General features: G+C 57.1%; 1 protein-coding gene across 4 annotated transcripts in view; it reads right to left on the bottom strand.

Annotated features, from left to right (window-relative positions):
* RPS6KA1 (ribosomal protein S6 kinase A1) overlaps positions 1-18,970 on the bottom strand; it is a 37,932-nt gene extending 18,962 nt beyond the window's left edge. The window contains exons 1-4 of one of the 4 annotated variants that reach the window (XM_040979630.1): positions 18,748-18,970; positions 13,387-13,431; positions 3,532-3,648; positions 3,229-3,310 (exon numbers count right to left, since the gene is read on the bottom strand). In XM_040979630.1, coding sequence (XP_040835564.1) covers positions 3,229-3,310; positions 3,532-3,648; positions 13,387-13,431; positions 18,748-18,810 — 307 coding nt within the window. In that variant the 5' untranslated portion in view covers positions 18,811-18,970. Of the gene's footprint in view, positions 1-3,228; positions 3,311-3,531; positions 3,649-4,711; positions 4,917-6,478; positions 6,586-13,386; positions 13,432-18,747 lie in introns of those variants that run through there. The other 3 variants (XM_040979631.1, XM_040979632.1, XM_040979629.1) reach the window with 3 other exon arrangements.
* Between the last annotated feature and the right edge of the window lie 1,902 nt (positions 18,971-20,872).

The following is a 20,872-nucleotide window of genomic DNA, read 5'->3' as shown; positions in this document are numbered from 1 at the left end:
GTGCTTAAGGTCCTCGCCTTGCATGCCCGGGATCCCATATGGGCGCCAGTTCTATTCCCGGCAGCCCCGCTTCCCTTCCAGCTCCCTGCCTGTGGCCCGGGAAAGCAGTGGAGGATGGCCCAAAGCTTTGGGAGCCTGCACCCGCGTGGGAGACCCGGAAGAAGTTTCTGGATCCTGGCTTTGGATCGGCATAGCATCGGCCGTTGCGCTCACTTGGGGAGTGAATCATTGGACGGAAGAACTTCCTCTCTGTCTCTCCTCTCTGTATATCCGCCTTTCCAATAAAAATTTAAAAATAAATCTTTAAAAAAAATTTTTTTTTAAATTAAAAAAAAAAAGAAGAGAAGTTGCCAAGGTAATTCTGACCATCGGTTCAAACCGCAGCTCCTCCAGCAAGCATTCCTTGCCTTCTAGACACTTTAGACTAAGACAAGATTAACTTCAGGCTAACGGTGCTGGGTTTCTCCTTCACACAATGGTTTTGTTTGTTTCCCTTGCTCCTGAGTTAAGAGGCAGAGGGAAAGAGAGAAGGAGAAAGAGAACACACTCCCATTAGCCGGATCCCTCCCAGGTGTCTGTAACAGTGGGAGGACTGAGAATTCAGTCCAGGCCGACCATTTGAGTGGCATGAGCCCCACCACACAGCCGCACCTGCTGCCTCCCAGGATCTGCGTTAGCACAGAGCTGGAGTCGGGAGTGCAGCTGAGGGATGAATGGAGGGCTCCAGTGTGGGGTGTGGGGCTCCTACCTGCTGGGCCCGATGCCCACCCTCTTCAGAACACTTTAGCTTCTATTTTAGTTTAAAAGGTTTTTTGTTTGTTTGTAAGATTTATTTATTTTGGAAAGCCAGATTTACAGAGAGAGACAGAGAGGAAGATCTTCCGTTTCTTGTTTCACTCCCCAAGTGACCGCAAAGGCCAGAGCTAAGCTGATCCAAAGCCAGGAGTTTCTTCTGGGGTCTGTCTTGTGGGTGCAGGGTCCCAAACTTTGGGCCATCTTCTACTGCTTTCCCAGGTCACAATTAGAGAGCTGGGTGGGAAGTGGAGCTGCTGGGACTTGAACTGGCATCAATATGAGATCCCAAGGCATGCAAGGCTATCAGGCTATCATGTCAGGCCCAGTTTAAAAAATTTTAATGGGGCCTGGTGTGATTGCATAGTGGTTAAAGTCTTCTCCTTGCACGCACTGGGATCCCATATGGCCGCCAGTTCTAATTCCAGTGGCTCCGCTTCCCATCCAGCTCCCTGCTTGTGGCCTGGGAAAGCAGTCGAGGACGGCCCAAAGCCTTTTGACCCTGCACCTGCATGGGAGACCTGGAAAAGCTCCTGGTTCCTGGTTTGAGATTGGCTCAGCTCCAGTCGTTGCAGCCGCTTGTGGGGTGAGCCATCAGATGGAAGATCTTCCTCTCTGTCTCTCTTCCTCTCTGTATATCTGCCTTTCCAATAAAAATAAATAAATCTTTAAAAAAATTTTTTGAATGTATTTTGTTTTATTTTTATTTTTATTATTATTATTATTATTTTAATTGGAAAGGCGGATATACAGAGAGAAGAGACAGAGAGGAAGATCTTCCGTCCGATGATTCACTCCCCAAGTGAGCGCAACGGGCCAATACCATGCCGGTCCAAAGCCAGGATCCAGAAACTTCTTCCGGGTCTCCCACACGGGTGCAGGGTCCCAAAGCCTTGGGCCGTCCTCCACTGCTCTCCCGGGCCACAGGCAGGGAGCTGGAAGGGAAGTGGGGCTGCCGGGATAGAACCGGCACCTATATGGGATCCCGGGCATGTAAGGCGAGGACCTTAACCACTTGCGCCACCGCACCGGGCCCTTGAATGTATTTTAAAAAATCTATTTGAAAGGCATGCCTGACTCCTGGCTTTAGATCAGCTCAATTCCAGCAGCCACTTGGACAGTGAGTCAGCAGGGAAAAGATCTTCCTCTCTGTCTCTCCTTCTCTCTGTAGATCTGACTTTCCAATAAAAATAAATAAATCCATTAAAAGAAAAGTTTATTTGAAAGGCAGAAAGGATTGATTATCCATCCACTTGTTTGTTTTCCAGATGCCAAGGCTGGACCAAGCCAGAACCACAATCCAGAAGCTCCATCCAGATCTCCTTTCCCACATGGGTACCAGGGACCCAAGTACGTGAGCCATCACCTGCTGCCTGCCACAGAGGCAGAATGCAAAGCAGGTCCAGGGACGTAATTCAGCCACTTCTACAAGGGATGTGGCTGTCCCAAGCAGCATCTTCAACGCTGCACCAAGTGTCGGTCGCTTCTACTTTGATTGTTGCATTTCCCTCATTAGGTATGGCAGGGAACCCATTGCAGTTAACTGCTCTGGTCAGTATTTCCTGATCACAACTTGTCCCCAACCCCTCCCCACTTCCTCCTTCCTGCGGTGCTCTTCCTCTACCATTTTTGGTCTAGAGAACTCCTAATTTGCCCTTCATGGCACAGCTTGCCACGTTCCCTGATCTCTGAGCCTGTGTCTCCTACAAGGCTGCGTTGCCTTCCCAGGGCCCTGGGACAGCCATGGCTACATATCCATTTGTGTTCTCCCACAGAGCCCAAGAGCCTTTCCCAGCAAGGACCCGTCTTTTTATCTTTGTCCTCCTGCTGTGGCTCCGCCACCCGTCCCATGAGGAGACCCAGCTGACACTGACCCGCCAAAGCCACCCTTATCACCCTGCAGAGAACCCTCAAAGACACTCTTGTGGATGACACCTCTTGTAGCCCCACCATACACCCAGCCTTGGCTCTGACTCTATCTGGTCAGTCGCTTCACTGGTTCCCAGGCCAAAGGGTCTACAACCAACCACCACTAATGGCCCAAGTCCTTGGAATCTTCCTGAGCTGCTGCCAACCATCCCCAGGCCTTGCCTCCATCACCCTCTCTCATCCACCCAGCCACTGCCCAGGCTTCCCCTTGCCCTTCTCTACCCTGAGCTAGGAGGCCGGAGCAGTGTCCCTCGGACTTCTGGAGCAGCCTGAAGCAGCCTGGTAAACAGTGCTCCTGTCTGCCCAGTGTGACTGCCCACAGTCCCAAGTGTCCTGCACTTGACTTACTGTCTCCTTCTACTGCACCCTCAGCCCCAGCCATGAGCCCTGGCTAGAGGTAGGTGGGGGGTGGGAGGTCTTTGCCTCCGCTGTCCTAGCAGGTGCTCCTGAAGATGGTCCCCACCCGCCATCCATCAGGTTTTCTGCCCAGGGGCTACCCCCACTCACCTTTCAGTGTTGCCTTCTTTAGCACCTTCATGGCATACAGGTGCCCATTGTCAGGCCGGGTGACCTTACGCACCAAGAAGACCTGAAAAGGCAGAGCAGGAGATACTGGGGAGGAGGCTGGGCTCATGGTTCCCCCACTCCAGGTCCCAGGCTGCCTTTAAGTCTTCCTGAGCCCCAGGGCTACTTTCTGCTCTCCTGGGATACCAAGGTGAGCTCTCACTTGCCCTCTATCCTCCACCGCCCTCCCCCACCGCCCACCAGAATGATTAGGGCTGCCCTCCCGGCCTTCGCCTCATGACTCACTTTGCCAAAAGAGCCCTGTCCCAAAACCTTGAGGAGCTCGAAGTGGGACGGGTCAGCCTTCTCGGAGCCAGCCTTGACATGGTGCGTGATGGCGATCTCCTTGACGTCACCCTCATCCTAGCGGAGGCAGAGAGCAGGTGAGTGTCATGGCCCTCTGGCCGTGTGCACTCCCACCACACAGCTCTCCTGACAGTTCCTCCCTCCAGGTACATGGACACTGAATGGGTCCCGAAGGTAGGTGAGCCCAGCCACCAAAGAGTCAGGCTGGGGAGAACCACTCCTTGGACTTTTTTTTTTAATTAATTTATTTTAATTGGAAAGTTGGATTAACAGAGAGGAGAGGAGAAGAGACAAAGATCTTCTATGTTCCGGTTTAATCCCAAAATGACCACAATAGCTAGAGCTCAGCTGATCCAAAGCCAGAATCCAGGAACTTCTTCCGGGTCTCCCGTATGGGTACAAGGTCCTAAAGCTTTGGGCTGTCCTCAACTACCTTCCCAGGCCACAAGCAGGAAGCTGGAAGGGAAGTGGGACAGCTGGGATACGAACCGGTGCCCATATGGGATCCCGGTGCACACAAGGCGAGGACTAGCCACTAGGCTGCCACACTGGGCACGTTCCTCCGACTTTTGCTGCTCTGATCCAGTTGGGCCCAAAAGGATGCCCTGGCTCTCCTGGCTGAGTTCATCCCAGGCTCTGGCTCAGATGTAGGTCTACTCTCGGGGTCATCTCCTCTCCCTACTGCTGTTTTGGTTTGGCCACAGTAGGAAGCAGGGTATGTTCTAATGGGCAGGCTGAGACACACCTTGGCTCCTTGTCTAGATGGGATGAGGGGACAGCTGTTGGACATACCCTTCAACCTGGTCTACAGCAACAGGAAGTTAAGGCTGACGACTCCATGCCTCATCTGCCCAACTCTCCATCATAGAAGTCTACTAGAAGTCCCTTGCCACGTAATCGCTGTTCTAGACCCTTCTCCCCTCCCAAGAATATGCCAGTACTACACCCAGAGCTCAGAAAGGCCTCTTCACTTCCCCCGGAAGCAGGCCTGGACAGCATCTAGTGACCCAGCAAGACCAGGCCCAGATCAGAGATTCCAAAGCTACCTTAGGCCAACCTGGCTGCCCAGGGACTCCCAGGGCCACAGTCAGGCCACGGCCAGATAGCCAGGCACACTCACCGAGTCCTGCTGGGGGCCGGGGCCAGGGGCAGGGGCAGGTGGAGGGGGCTGGCCAATCCTCGGCCGCTGCTTCCTGGGCAGCCAAGGGAGCAGGGCCCAGAGCCGCAGACGGGGCGGCTTGGGATCCTGCTCCATCCGCCCAGCGGGGCCGTGGCACCATGGCAAGAGTAGACAGCGTCTGGGGCTGCCACGGAGGTGGCCAGGCCCAAGGCGGATGTGCAGGGTAAGGGTGTGGGGGCTGGGCCCAGCCCAGCCTGGGGCAGCCAATCACTCGGGGCCTGTGGTTTCCCAGCTACAGGCCTACACCCTCACCACCTTCCCTTCCTCTCTCTTCCCGCCTCCCCAGTGCTGGTGCTGGGAGGGCTACCCTCTGGCCCTACCCTTGCTCTATCCTCCCTGTGGGTCTGCAAAGGCAGAGCCCAGAGCCAGCGCAGCTAGTGAGCAGATAGGTGCCCACCAGACTGAGCAGGTGTCCACCATGCAGCAGCAGATAAGAGCCAGGCACCAGGCTGAGGCAGGCACCCAAGAGGTGGAGGCTGATAAAGATGGGCAGGCAGCAGGCAGGGCAGGAACCAGCCATGTCCAAGAGGCAGGGGTGCCAAATGACGTATACCCAGTGAGCTGAGATGGACAGGGGTGAGGCCCCAGCACAGGCGGAGGCAAGAGGGGCAGGCAGAAGTGGACAGAGATGGGGGGGTGGGAGGAGTGTGAAAGTGGATGGGGTCGGAAATCCAACAGGCAGGAACAGCCGGGGAGCAGGCAGGAGAGACAGATGGGGACGGGAACCCAACACGGGGAGGCAGAAGGCCACACGACTCCAGCAGGCGGACAGATGGAAATCCCAACCTGAGAGGCCAAGACAGAAGGAGGCAGAAACCCAACAAGTACCCAACACATGGCATGTGTCCAGCCACAGGAAACAAGCGTTCCTCACGGAGAGACAGAGCTGGGAGCCTGACAGTAGTGGAGAGAGAGCGAGCCAGCCAGAGCCAGGCAGGCCTCCACTGATCCCCAGCCACCAGGGCACAGGAGAGAGCCTAGCACCCACAGCAAGACCTGCAAATGAGGGGGCACAGAGAAGCTGGGGGGTGGGTGGGAGAAGGCAGCAGAGCCAGCCCCAGTGGTGGTCACTGCCCTGGGGTGTTCTCCCTGTCAGGGCCCAAGGAAGGGGTGGGAGCAGGAGGGCGGGACCAAGGGAGCAGCAGAGAGGGCCAACTCCCGAGCAGGCCCGGCGGCGCTGCGGCAGCACTGGCTCTAAACCAGACATCCCAGAGGCCATGCTCCCCGATTGGGGAACAGGAAACTGAGGCCCAGAACAGTGACTCATACCAATGCAAAGCAAACCAGTGACAGCACCAGCTTGAACCCACGTCCCTCCCCTGGTTACTGCCTGGTTTGGGGTCAGCAGGCCTCAAGTGCCAGGAAGGGGAGGGGGCAGGTAAGTCGGCCAGAGTCACTTCCTGCCCACCCAAGCCCGGTCCCGGGACTTCCCACTCCAGGTCCTGACCCTTGTGGGTAGTCCTCTCTTTAGGAGAGCTTCCCTGACGGGCGGCAACCCCACAGAGCTTCAGGCTCATCGGGCAGCTGAGGCAGACAGGGGAGCAGCTGAGGTAGGCCAAGGCCTCGAAGCAGTCCCTGCCCCACCCACCCCACCCACCTGACTGACAACGCTCCCTGGGGACACAGGCAGTGGCTCAGAAAACCCCAGGGGACAGGGCCACCGCACACCCACTCCACGCCCACAGGGACACGCCGCCCTCTGCTCACCTTTCCGGGACAGGGGCCCAAGTCTCTGTCAAGCCTGGGGAAATCTGCCGGGGTCTGCATGGTGAGGCTCGCACCAGTGGCCACAGGCCCTGTCACTTCTTACTTCTGCTTTTCTTAGCCTTCCTCGCCCAGAAGGCAGGGTCCCTGGCCCCCCTCCTTCTCACTTCCCTCTCAGCAGGGAGGAGCGACAGAAGTTGGGTCAGACTCCCAGGCTGGGGGCAGAGTGGGGAGGGGAAGGGGCCATGGCAGACTCCAAGTCTACCAGCCCAGAGGGGACCCCAGGGACACATCTCCCTGTCTCCTAAGCAGGGGAGACTCAAGACAGAAGTCACAGGGCAGCAAGGTATCCATAAACCCTGGCCTGGCAGTCACTGAGAGAACTTGGGACAGAAGGCAACTAGAACTCCAGCTCTTCACCCTGTGGCAATCTTCCATGGCTAGGTCCACCCACAGTGGCAACCGGGTCCTGTCCCTGCCCAGGCACCAAGGGGAAACCAGCGTGCCTAGGACTCAGGGACCAAAGGAGAGGAGCAGGTGGCAAGGGTCTAGGGCAGGTGATGGCCTGGGCCGGCCCATTTTCATGTAGCCTCACCTCGCCGGGTCAGGTGGATGATGCAAGGCCTGTCCACAGGCATCCCCTATGTGGAAACAAACGCCCCCACGACTTCCTGCCATCACAAGGCCTCTGACAATAATCTGAGGTGCAGAGGCAGGGACAACCTAGGGAACCCCCAAGTCCCCAGCCCAGAGTGGATTCTTCTCTAAGCCCAGAAAAGTCTTGAAACAATACAGGGATATAACAAGGCATAAAACAGCCTCAGAGCTGCCTCTGCCAGGTGAGGGACAGCCACCAGCACACATCCCTTGGTCCCTGCCCTCTCACCAACCCTCTCCCCCTCCTGTCCGCACCTCCAGATACTTCCTCTTCATTTGCTTCCTCCCATGGGGCAGCTGAGAGAAGCCCGAAGCCCCCAGTCCTATCTCTGGGTGAAGCCCAGCTGCCCATCACTGACCTGTCCCCTTCCCAGTCGGCAGCATCTGCAGGGCCTCCCCCATTCCCTGCTGTTCTGATGTTCCCAAGCACATCTCCCAGAAGTCCCTGGGCAGGCGAGAAGGGGCTTGCAGTACCTAGCATCCCTGGAGGTGGGGGAACGGAGCTGGCCCCAGGTACCGGCCAGTACTAGTGAAGAGGGACCCTGAGGCCAGTGCCTGCTGTTGGCTGGCATTGCTGGCGCACAGTGTGCCTTCCTTCAACCTCCGCTCACGTGGGTCCTGCCTGGCTTGGGCTTGGTATGGGGGCCAGGATCCCGTGCCTTGGCTCCAAGGGGAGGTGTCACTCTGCTCCCCTTTAGAGTAACAATGCTGGATTCAGAAAGTGACCTGCCCAAAGTCACATGGCTGGGGAGGTAGAGCACCGAGAACAACAGCGAGGGCCCCTTGCTTCCAAAGCCTGCACTTCAGACCCACCCTCTCCAAAAGGGTGGCCAGCTAGCCTCCCCTCCACCATCAGCAAGGGCTCCTGCTCTGTCCCAGGCCAAGAACCAGACATCAGAAGGCATAGACACTAAGGCACACCCCGGCCTTGTCTTCAGTCCACTTTGAAAAAAAAAAAGTCATGGTAATAAAATACAGCTGCCTCTGGGCACAGCAGTAGGCATGGCAGAGGCAGCCCCAGCTGGGCCAAGGTCTGGGTCAAGGTGGGGATGGTCCCAGGCTGAGGTCGAGAAGACCTGCCAGAGAGGAGAAACCAACTGCGCCCTGAGCACGAACAGGTGTTGGCAGGTCAAAAGACACCCCAGGTAAAGAAGGACTAGCTTGAACAAGGCAGCATGCGGCCAGGAAGGCAGGCTCAGGACTGAGAAAGGGCTTCTTTCCAGCCAATCCCGCCTCTGAGGGTCTCAGTTTCCCTCTCGGTAAAATAAGGGCTAAATGGCACACTCTACCCTCAGAAAGCTGGCCATGCCAATGGGTCATGGTGACAAAACGATATTGCAAACAGAACTGCTCCCGCATTGAGCGAGTAGTCCCCTGTGGGGTCAGCCCTGTGCAGGCTGAAGAAACAGAACCCAGCGACACAGGAGGCGGGGGCCAGGTGCTGGGAGGGAAGGGCTGGCAGCTCCAGGATGTGCCTCCCAACACCTGAGGCTACCCAGCGCTACCCAAAGTCCCCAGTCACATCCTGCCTCAGTTCCGGCCAGGGAAGCGGGAGAGATCCGGGAGGGATCAGGGTTTCATAAACAGGAAGAGAGGAGGGGAGGGGGGATGCTCGGGTCTCAAAATAGACTTTCAGGCGCTTCAAAGGGGTCGGGCTCCGGAGACAGCGGGGAGGAGCTGGGGGCGCCCAGTCCACTCCCAGGAAGGGAGGAGCAGATGGAGCCCTACTGCACCTCAGGGTGCCTGCCAGGTGTGCCCAGGTGCTAAAGGGCTCTGGGACAGTTACCCTGGACTGGCTGGCACATCCCGCTCACAAAACCCCAGTCGTTCTCTCTGCCTGAAATCAGTAAACAAGCATGAATCACTCACACTGTACCACGCCTTTGTGCTGTACACACAGGGGCCCTGGGGGTGGGGGGAGCTCTACTCTGAGGAAAAGAGCTCGAGTTGCTGAGGGCATGACACCTGCTGGAGCTCACAAGGCAAACGAGAAATGGGGCCAGGACTCTGCCCTCGCAACACCTGGCCCCCAGTCCTTCCCAACCTTCCTCCACCTGGAAGGTCATCTCTTCCTGTCCTTGCCTGGATTCTGCTGCCTAAAGCCCAGCCATATGCCAGCTCCACAGGGAAGGTGGCCCAGGCAGGCCCCATGAGACCCCCAGCTGGTCTTCCTCTGGCACACATAGCAGTGACCATCTGTCTGGTCCACACTCAGCCCTGAGCTCAAATGCTATGAGCCAAGTCCTATGGGGGTGTGCTTGTCTCTTCCCACTGCTACAAGGGACTGGGCACCAAGACCGAAGTACAAGGTCTGGCACAGGCTGCAGGTGCCCCATGCAGCCTTCCCCCGAAGAGGGGATTTGAGGGCATAAGGTGCCAAGTTCACCTGGGGATCGCCCAATGCCACCATGGCACGCACCAAAACCCTGATTAAGGATAATCTGACCAGCAGCCAGCCCCTTCCACTGCACAATGGTGAGGGCCTGATTGCAGGTTGAGCGCCCCCTGGTGCACTAAGGTCAGAAGTGGACACTGGGGGTCACCGAAACCCACTGCTCCTCGGCAAGCTAGACCGGCAGGTGCGCTGACTTCGGTCAATCACCCACCAGACCATGGTGCTTAGTTATCCTCTCTCTAAAATGCAGACAGCAATCATCTCTACTCCAAGGGTGTAGAGAACTAAACATAAAGCTCCTGGTGTGGTGTGCGGCACAGGTTGAGCTCTTTTCCTTAAGATGGCATGGAGGGGGCCTGGTGCAGTAGCCTAGGGGCTAAAGTCCTTGCCTTGCATTCACCAGGATCCCATATGGGCACTGGTTTATGTCCTGGCAGCCCTGTTTCCCATCCAGCTCCCTGCATGAGGCCTGGGAAATCAGTCAAGGATGACCCTAAGGCTTGGGACCCTGCATCCATGTGGGAGACCTGGAAGAAGCTCTGGGCTCTTGACTTTGGATCAGCTTTGCTCTGGCCATTGTGGCCTCTTGGGGAATGAATCAGTAGACGGAAGTTCTTCCTCTCTGTCTCTCCTCCTCTGTGTATATCTGACTTTCCAATAAAGATAAATAAATCTTAAAAAAAAAAAAAAGATGGATGGAGGGCTCTCCTTGCCCCCATTCACCTCCAGCTCTGTCTCCCTGGCTCCACCCAGGAAGCAGACAGAGGCTGAGGAGCCTCCCCTTACGCCGCAGGGCTGTGATGGAAGCTCCTCTGCCACCTCCACAGTCCCAGCCTCCTGACCTGAACCTCTTGGACCACATGGTGCAGTGAGTTAAGCAGCTACCTGTGGTGCCAGCAGCCCATATCAGAGAGCTGGTTCAAGTCCTGGCTACTCTACTTCCAATCCAGCAACTTGCTAATGTGCCTGGGAAAGCAAGGGAGGATGGCCCAAGGCCTCAGGCCCTGCTACCCATGCGGGAGACTTAGAGGGAGCTCCCAGCTCCTGGCTTCTACCAGGCCTAGCCTTGACTGTAGCAGGCATTTGGAGAGTGAACCAACAGATGGACGACATTCTCTCTCCAATGTTGTCACTTTGCTTTTCAAATAGCAAATATATACATTTTTATATGTTTAGAAAAAATACCTAAAAAAAAAAAAAGTTTGGGGCCTGGAATGATGGCTTAGTGGCTAAATCCTCACCTTGCATGCGCCAGGACCCTATATGGGTGAAGGTTTGTGCCTGCTACACTTCCATTCCAGCTCACTGTGGCCTGGGAAAGCAGCAGAGGACAGCCCAAAGCCTTGGGACTCTGCACCTGTGTGGGAGACCCAAAAGCTCCTGGCTCCTGGCTTCAGATCAGCTCAGCTCCAGCAGTTGCGGCCACTTGGGGAGTGAGTTAGTGGATGGAAGATCTTTTTGTCTCTCTGTGTGTAAAATCTGCCTTTCCGATAAAAATAAATAAATCTTAAGAAAAAAATCTGGGGCCAGTGTGGTGGCTAGTAGTTAAAGCTACTGCCTGTGACACTGGCATCCCCATATAAGTGCCAGTTCAACTCTGAGATGCTCCTTTTTAAAAACTTTTTTTCCATTTTTTTAAAAAGATTTATTTATTTTTATTGCAAAGTTAGATATATACAGAGAGGTGAAGAGACAGAGAAGATCTTCTGTCCGATGATTCATTCTCCAAGTGACCACAATGGCCGGTGCCGTACCAATTCGAAACCCTGAGCCTCCTCTAGGTCTCCCACGCAGGTGCAGGGTCCCAAGGCTTTGGGCCATCTTCAACTGCTTTCCCAGGCCACAAGCAGGGAGCTGGATGGGAAGTGGGGCCACCAGGATTAGAACCGGTGCCCATATGGGATCCCAGAGTGTTCAAGTTGAGGACTTTAGCCACCAGACCACAGTGCCGGGCCCTAATTTTTTTTCCCAATTTTTTAAAACTATTTTTATTTATTTGAAAGGCAAAGCTATGGAAAGAGAGAGTCCATCCAATGATTTACTCCCCAAATGGACTCTATGGCTGGAGCTGGGCCAGGCCAAAACTAAGAGCCCAGAGCTTCTTCTGGGTCAGGGCCCCAAGCACATGGGCCACCCTCTCTGCTTTTCCAGGCACAAAGAGGTTGACTGGAAGGAGAGCAGCCAGGACTCAAACCAGAGCCCATATGGGATTGCTGCTGACACTGCAGGTAGCAGCTTAACCACACCGGGCCCAGTCGGCTCCACTTCCGACCCAGGTCTCTGCTAATGTCCCTGGGAAAAGCAGTGGAAGATGCTCCAAATACTTGCAGCCCCGCACCCATGTGGGAGACCCAGTAGATGCTGCCGGCTCCTGACTTCAGACCGGCCCAGTTCTGGTTGTTGTTGGTATTTAGGGAGTGAAACAACAGATGGAAGATCTCTCTCTGTCTCTCCCTCACTCCCTCTGTAACTCTGCCTTTCAAATAAATAAGTCTTTAAAAAATAATATTTTGGGGGAGAACACATCTTGTTACCAAGCAACTAGTAGCAGCCACTTTATGGAAAGAAATGTTCTAAACCTGGGGCCAGAGTAACCCAAGGGTCTGATTCATGCTATTCCTCAGCTTTTTCCAGGATTAATTTAAGATGTGTTTGAAAAGCAGGAAGACAAAGGCAGTCAGAGACAGATCTTCCATCTCCTGGTTCACTCCCAAAATGTCCACAACAGGCAGGAACTCCGTCTGTTCTCCCACACAGGTAGCAAGGACCCAACTTTTTGAGCCATCACCTCCCAAGCTGGAAGCCAAAATCCAAAGTGAAGCCAAAACTCAAACTCAGGCAGTCTGGCAGGGGATGCAGGAGTCTAAGCAGCACTATGCTAAATCTCCACATCTACTTCCTGGCTTCTGATGGCCTCAGCAGTCACAGAAACCAACAGAGGAAGGGGTGGGCACTTGCTTCTCTCACCCTGGCCCAACCTCTCCAGCTGGTCACGTTATCGTAAGAAGCTGAGTCAAGGTAAACATTGGTTATCAACCCTAAATCCATCTCAAAGGTCGAGGCAGACCAGCTGAATGCAGGGCCACGCAGGAATTGCAGCTGAGCAATGCCAGGCCTTCCTCTGCCAGCACCAAGGCCGTGTGCCAGGCCGTCATGGCCACATTTGTCCTTCACATCACTCCTGTGAGACGGCACCACTTTCCCCACTTCCACCCGAGGAAGCACAGGCCCAGCACCGAGTCAGGCGCTAAGTTAAACAGTGAGAGTGGAGCCTGGGACTTGAACTCAGGTCAGCCCCAATGCCAGAGCCCACACCCTGCCCCTCCATGGCTAGCATCTCCCATAAGCTCACGGCCCCCCAGGGATTTGGACACATATTCTCCACTCTAGACTTGAGAGTACCCCGAGGACAGTGACTGACCTCAGGCCACACGCAACATCTGAGGAGCTACAGGAAGAGATCCACCAGGGCAAGCACCCTGAGAAGTGGTGTGGATGCCATATCAGGCAGTGGGAAAGGCCACAGGGTTCCCTCCAGCCCAGGAACCTGCTATTTCCAGGTCTATGGCCTGAGTGTGACCTGTCATTCCAAGGCTGGGTCTTGAGAGCCAACCCAAACCCCTGAGGGAACAACTGAGGCAGCATCCCAGCTCTGGACCCTTCCCAGGCCACAGTCCCGTCACCTCTGGCTTCCTTGCTGCAGCTTCAGGTGGGATCACAGGACAGCTGAGCTGGGCAAAGCAGCAAGAGACCAGGGGACCCCCACACACCAGATGGGCAGGTATAGGGGCCCCTCCCTCCTCCAAGACCATGGACACAGTACCCCCAACCCAACCCAAGACATGACCTTGGCCCTCACCTTGGATGGCTGAAGTCCAGTTTCTTCCCCCGAGGTCTGGCCGTTCTAGAAAAGGGAGATGAGGAGAGCACTGTCAGAACTTAGCCACGTAAGAGGGAGGTTCTGCAGGGGGTCACAGTTGGGGGTCACCTCTGGGCAGATCTCCTGCTCTGCATTCACGGAGAGCGCACCACAGCCCCTCAGAGTACCCCTGGGGCCAGCGTCCCTCCTGCACTCCGCCGAGCACACACCTCTTCGAAGACTCAGCACCACTGTCACCATCACCCAAGGAGTGGAAAGGGTTATATGTGCCAGAGGCAAACTGGGGGGCTTCACACAAGTGAATCAATGCAAGAGGCCTATTTTCCCAATCCCTAACACAGTGGTGGAAAGAGACAAAGTCCAGGCGAGGAAGGCTGCAGCCCAGGGATGGTGGCCGCCCCCATTGTGTCATACAGAATGACTGCCTCCCTACGCCCCTGCATTCTGTCATGCTGCACGGACGGTACACATGCAGGCCCACCCGTCCCAATACGCGGTACATCCCAGGAGGGTAGAGATGGGCTCAGCTTTAACAGCTGCTCTCTTCCAATCCCCTGCCACATGCCAGGCTGGGCACAATGCCTCACACCTGTGGCACCATCAATCCTCATGACAGCCCTGCGGGAGGGAGGTAGGCTGTGTCCCCACTGGGCAGAGAAGGAAACCGACACTAGGCTGGACAGGGGGTAGAGGGGAGGACACAGAGGGGAGGTGACAGAAATGGGAAGCGGTCCCCAAATCAGGCCGTGTTCAAAAATGCCCCAGCAGAGTGCACCTGCTGTAGGGAGAGGCAGGTGCTGCAGCGCCCCCACTGGGCAGCCCTGCTTCCCCAGCCCACAGACTGCAGCCTCAGGCGGGAACCGTCAGGTGCACTAGATCCAGGATCATCTGTTTTCTGTGTAAGATGAGGTGAACAATCCACCCTACGTGGGCCCCAGGTCACTGCAGGGAGTTGTCCCCACTTGTCCTGGCATAGGGCGGTGGACAGGAGAGTCCCAACAGCTAGGAGGACCCAGCCTGAGGCAGGTCAGGACTTTGAAGTCAGGAGCTGGGTCCACAGGACAGCTGGGGCCTTGCTTGGCAACAGGAGGCACAGCTGCTCTGTCTCTTACATAATCTCCCTGCCGCTGGCACAGCTACCCATGCCGCGCCCAGGACATCCTGCCCCCCTGAGCCACTTTAATGCCCTAATTCTCCCCAGAGGCAAGTGTTCTGCAGGCCCCTCCACAACACACACACACAACTCTCAACAGAGAATGGATGGGTCCATCAGGGTCCCCCAGGTGAGGAAGGTGTGAGAGGGTAAGCTGGGTCTCAGTTCATCTTGCATTCTAGACTTCTCCCTAAATGACCACAACAGTTCACCCACTCACCTCCCACCCCGGGCCTCTCCAAATCTACATTTTTACTGATGTCAGATGTTATCATTGCACTTGACCGCATCATTTGTGCAACAATGAACCAACAGCCTTCTACGAACCAAGCCCCAAACCCTTCCACGGCTCCCCATGGCCTGCAGAATAAAGTCCAGCTCCTTAGCAAGGAATCCAGCTGTCCAGTCCAGCACAACTGATTGAGGGGATGGGTTCAGGTTGTAGGCTAACGTTTTGTTTTGTATTTGTTTTGAGATGTTGACTTCTTTTCTCAGGGTTTCAGTTTCCTCATCTGTACAACGGGATCAATGTAATGTGCTTCACCAGGTGGCCACAAGAAACAAACCAAACAATGCCTGTAAAATACACCTGCATGTAACCCACCCATAAACCATAACCATTACTGCTCTCGGAGGGCCCTACTCGTGAACTAAACAGTCTGAGACAGCACAGACCAGTTCCCAAGCATTGCAAAGTGGCACCCTCTCCCAAGAGAATCCTTCCAGCCTTGTCACTGTCTTCTCTGGGGACAGAATTTAAATGCCACGTCCTTTGTCCGTGCCTCCCCACACTGCACCCCCTCAGCACTGAGCACCCTGCAGGTTAACTCAGAGAGGGGCCAAGACTTGTCTATCACCCTCTCCTTGGCCTTCAGCCAGGGTCCAGCATGCGGGATATCAAATGAACATTTGACCTAGCAAAGAAAGCAAGGAGGAGCCTGGAGTTGGTCCTAATACTCCCAAGTATGGGTTGAGGGTCAGCATTAAGGGACTTACCCAAAGCCCCTCAGCCAGCAGGTGGTACCCTGACCCAAAGTCACACATATCAGGGGAGGCAGAGGTGCATGTGTAGAGGCAGTGGCCTGGAGGCCCACCTGAAGGCTGGTGTAGATATCTGGCAGGAATGGGGGGCCTTGGGGAGAGGACTGGAGAGAGAGCTGCAAAGAGGACCACAGGCGAGCCACTCACAGCCTGGGAGCACTGGGCCCTGCACACCTGGCCTGACTGCCATCACCAAGACCAGGTCACTGCTCCTGCTCTGTCAGCTGCCACTCTGACCTTGAACCTGTCATATCCCTATCCCTGGCCTCAGTCGCCTCACTTGGAGCTTGAAGGCAGCTCTGTCCCAAGGATGGCTGCACTCTGCTCAGTAAGTGAATGAACGGATGAATGAATCAGTGAACAAATGGAGACCACGATGCTGACCTTGCACAATTTGGAGGGCAGGAGCTTGGCTCAAATGCCTGGCCAGAGAGGATGAACAAATGCCTCTCCCTCTTTCTTCAAACAGCAGCACTCCTGAGGGCAACTGCCTAGGACCCCGTTCCCCAGCATCCCCCCACTTCTCAGAGGTCATATATGGGTTCCCACAGACATCCTTCCTTCCTGGGTCAGGCAACACTGGGCAGCAGGTGGAGAAAGCCAGCTTGTGCCCTGCAGGCAGGAAGCAGTTCCAGGAGCCAGCTTCAGGGCCCAGCACTGGCAGCTCTGTGTGCTGCTGGAGGCCGAGGGCCAGGTGCCAGGACACCGCCGGCTCTCAGCAGAGGCTGGATGGGGGCCCTGTGAGCTGCAGTGTCTGCCAGCATCCGGAGCTGCATCCCTTCCACCTGGGCCGCCTGGACCCAGGCCTTGATCGTCACTGAGTAAGACACTGGGGTTCCAGGCCTGGCTCTGAAACCGATTCCTGACCTCTGTCCTGAGACATCATGAGAATTAAAACAAGGTGACATCAGGCGACACAGCCCATCGCTCTCTCCCTGGCAGGACTGGGCCTGGGGCAAGGCTTCTAGCAGGGCGGGAGAAGGCCCAGGCGGGTTTCTCGCCCACACTTCCACAGGCTTTACTCCACCTGCGCCACACCCTGGGCCAGGCCCTGCCTCCCAGCGGCCCATTTTCGGCAACATGGCAGAGAGGACAGGTCAGTCCAGATGCCAGGCTTGTGCCAAACGCCTGGCCAAGCTCCTGACCTGCCTCCTTCCTGGCCGGGAACCGCCAGGGGCAGCGGTGACGCCTGTCCCTGCAGGTGAGAACACTGTATCTCTTACAGGTCACCTGAGCTAAGAACAAGGCCCTGTTCTCCCAGTTTCGCTGGTGAGAACAGCCCAACCAGCACCCTGGCTGCCCCCATGGCTCCTGTTACCCAAACAATACCACCAACTGCCTGGTACCTCCAGGGAGGGGGGGCAGAGGAGGCGGGGCTTGGGGCTTGGGACTCCTAGCTCTGTGCACTCAGGCCCAGCAAGTGCAGGCTGGACCCCCAGGCCTGGCTGCCAGGACCCCAGAGGTCCAGGCAGCAGAACACTGAGAGCTACACAGCATTTCCCGAGTAGGCTCCTGGTGAAACTGCACACAACACACACACACAACCAACCCTTCCCCCAAGCCTGGGAAATCAGCCAGTCCTCGCCTCTCACCGACTTCAGGTGCAACAGTACTCAAAACTGAGATGAATCTCCCATTGAAACCAGGCCCCTGCCTCCGGAATCCCCAAAGGGAAGCAGGAAGTGGGGCCCAGGGCCGGGAAGGGAGCTGCTCTAGTGTCTACCCTCCTCTAGTGTCTGTCTACCCTCCCCACCAGTGTAGCGCCGGGGGTGTAGGGTGTGGGGTGCAGCCCTCCCCTCCTCTGGGGTGCAGAGGTGGGTACCTCTGCCCATGCACCCCAGTCCTGGCTGGGGGGCGTGGGGGGGCACAGACAGGGCCAGGGACTGCAGAGAGCAGAGCTCCTCAGGGTGAGTCAGCGAGAGAACCTTGGAGCAGTCGCGCAGGGCCAGTAAAACCCTGTGGCAGGGATCCCAGAGCAATTTACTCCAAATTGCGCCTTCAGGTTGGTTACCTAATCCTGCCGCGCCCACCCTCCAGGAGGCCGTGTAGGCCATCCCTTTAAAGGGGCAGCACATTGTGGATGCTGCAGACCTGGGGTCCAGACCCTGATCTCACCCTGCAGTTTGGTGGCTGCCCTGGGTCAGAGAAAACAGAGGGGACCCAGCCAAGCAAGACACGGAGAGAGTGCCAGGCTCGGAGAAAAGTCACCTTGGCTCCTGGGGTCACATGAGGTCTTCTGGTGGCCCTCTGCATGCCCTCCTGGGCTCCCCTAACGGGCCTCAGTAGGAAACAAGGGGAAGGTTTTCAACCTGTAGGTTCAGGGTCTTGACCTTGACCCTGGGATCAAAGCGCACACGAAGAGGTGGCCTTTGGTATGCTCAGCACCTGGCACCAGAAAGCTTCCAGGAAGGACAGGAGCTGCTTGTGGGAGAGACCGGGTGGCAGGGGCCAGCTTCACCAGGACCCAGGCCCATTTTACAGAGGGAGGAAGGTGGACCGGAGCCAGGACTCGCCTTCCAGGAATGCTCTTCACCAGGTCTCAGGGCCTTCCAGCTTCTGCTTTCCAGTTCCCTGGAGCAGGGAAACAGGTGTCCTATGGTTCCAGTCCCTGGGCAAAGGAAAGGGTAGTTCAAAGCCCTAGAGGCCCAGTGACATCCCACCTTGCAGCGACCACCAGGGGTTCCGAGATACAATCTTTCCAGAGCCAGCCACAAGAAACAGGGAGCTCCAGAGGAAGGCCCCGGTGAGAAGTGGGGGCGCCATGTCCCTTGCTTCTTGGTTGAATCCCACCCACCTGGCACCCTAGCATTGCTCCTCTGTGCTGATAGCAAAGAGCTCCACTGTTCCCCAAAGATGCCAGGACGGATCCTAGGATCGTGGGGGTGGCAGGGCCGCACCTCAGTGCCCGCCCTGGGATCCCCTCTCCCGGAGACGACAGGGAGGTCCCCTGCGCGCGGCGGAACTGTTCCTTGCACACGCATACCCGAGACACAAGGGGGTGGAGCCGGACAGTGGGCAAGAGATCGCAGGGCACTGGCGCGCTCTCGGGCGCCCGCCGGGTTGCAGCGGCGACGCGAGCCGCCCCGCCCCTGTGCGGATCCGGGCTCGCCAGCCGCCGGCGCCTGTCCCCCGCCCCGCTCACTCACCTCCGGGTCCAGCGGCACCAGCTCCATGAGCGGCCAGGGCTCCTTGAGCTGGGCGAGCGGCATCGCGCCGCCGCCTGGCCGCCCGCGCTCCTCCGGCCGCCCGGGCAGGGCCGCCTCCCGAGCCCCGGGGGCGGGTCCCTGACCCTGCGCCCCCCGAGCGCCCGCGCGCTCCCGAGCCCTCGCGCCCCGGCTGGGCCGCCCGCCCGCCGCCGCTGCCGCCGCCGCCACCGCCGCCCGCCGCCGCGGCACTCGCTGTTCGGCTCGCTCCGTCACCCGGCGCCGCCGCGCCCATTGGCTACCTGCGCGGGGGGCGGGGCCGCTAAGCCCCGCCCCAGCCCCCGCGGCGCGGCATTCCCGGCGCGGACCCCAGCCCGCGGCGCGCGGGGCGAACCGGCCTGTGCATGCCCCGGCCGGGCTCGCCGAGGAGACCCCGCGGGTCTCTGCCTCCGCAGCCGCGTCCTCAGCGCCCGGCACGCCGGGAACCCCGCTCTCCGCTCCTCGGTTCGTGCCGAATGCGCATCCAAAGGTTCCCCTCGTCTTCACCTTCTCCACTCTCCGCCTCACACGGCCACACCGGGTGTCCCGGGCCTGATCCAGGCCGAGGCTTGAAAGGAGCCTGGGCCCCGCCCCGCTCAGGCTCTCACCTCACTCAAGCTTAGGTGTGCCCCCAACCCTTGCACAAGCTTCTGCCCACCCCGGAAGCCCACAGCGGCGGGTCCAAGTGACCTCAGGCTTCTCCGACCCCCAGTCGCGTTCGCGTCAGGACCCGCTGCGCCCCCAAAGAGACTTGCCCTCCTGCCTTGTTTCGGCCTGCGCTGTGCCCCACCGCTGGGGGGCGCACCTCGCCGGCCCTGCAGGTTCCCGGGCTCGGGGATGGGTTGAGCTGCCGGTGCCCCTCAGAGGAGGGCCCCGACCGAACTTCCAGGACCAACCCGCGCTTGGCGGGACTTGGAGTAAAAGGCCGGGGAATGGGATTCCCTTGGGGAGGTTCAGCCTCCACCCACAGAGATCTTGCGGCGCCGTGTGCTGAAGGTAGAGGATGGGAGTCGCAGTTTCCCAGGCCAGGGACCCGTGGTTGGAAGCTGCTGGAAGGCGGGGATGGAAGGGGTTGCAGAACCGCCATCAGAAGCCTTCTAAAGAGCCAGTCTGTACCGAGAGAGCCCTCACGGTCACCTGGTTCCCAAAGCAAACAGGCTCAGAATGCCGAAGTCATATACCCTGGGTCACGCAGCAGGCAGATCAGGTACACCCCAGAGCTCCAGAAAAGTGGGAGCAGGCACGGGGGAGGGGGGGGTGGACAGCAACTGCCTGAGGTGCCCATGTGCCATTACAGAGTGCCAGCTGGAGTCTGGTTACTCTCCTGATCTACCTCCCTGCTAATGCGCCTGGGCAGGCAGTGAAAGACAGTGCAAGTACTTGCTTCTGCCCTGCCTGTGGAAACCCAGGTGGAGTTCCGGCCTCCTGGCTTTGCCTCAGACCTATCTGTTTCAAGCATTTATTGAAGGGATCAGCAGATGAAAGATATTTTTCTCTCTCTTCTTCCTCTCTGTCTCACTCTCTCTTCCCTGCCTTTTACATGAAAAGAATTAACACTTTCAAAATTGAAAGGAGCCCTGGATTTTTCCTGAATGTACACGCCCCAACATGTCCTACTCTCCCAGGAGGGCCCTCAGCTGCTGACTTGAACTGTGGCTTCCAAGTGGAGAGGACTTTGGAATCCAACAAATCTGTATTTGAATCCTAGCTCCAACTCTTCCTGAGCACTGGGAAGCTTACTTTATATTTCAGTTTCCTCCTCTGTAAACGGGCATTGTAACCTTAGGCTCTGGGTGATCAGGGAGTGAGAACAAGATTTAAGATTAATAACCCTCTAGTACACACCAGGCCCTCTTCCTGGACATGTCTTATAAGCTGGGCCTTCTAGAAACCAAGTCCCTGGGGCCAGCACCGTGGCTCGACAAGCTAGTCCTCACACCCATGTGAATGCTGGTTCCAATCCTGTCTGCTCCACTTCCCATCCAGCTCCCTGCTTGTTGTCTGGGGAAGCAGTCAAAGATGGCCCAAAGCCTTGGGACCCTGCACCCACATGGGAGACCCAGGAGGAAACTCCTGGCTCCTGGCTCTG

Source organism: Ochotona curzoniae, unplaced genomic scaffold (assembly GCF_017591425.1).
Source record: "Ochotona curzoniae isolate NIBS_2020 unplaced genomic scaffold, NIBS_Ocur_1.0 contig_3255, whole genome shotgun sequence".
NCBI lineage: Eukaryota > Metazoa > Chordata > Mammalia > Lagomorpha > Ochotonidae > Ochotona > Ochotona curzoniae.
Note: the sequence above shows the minus strand (reverse complement) of the source record. Positions and strands in the feature narration are given on the sequence as shown.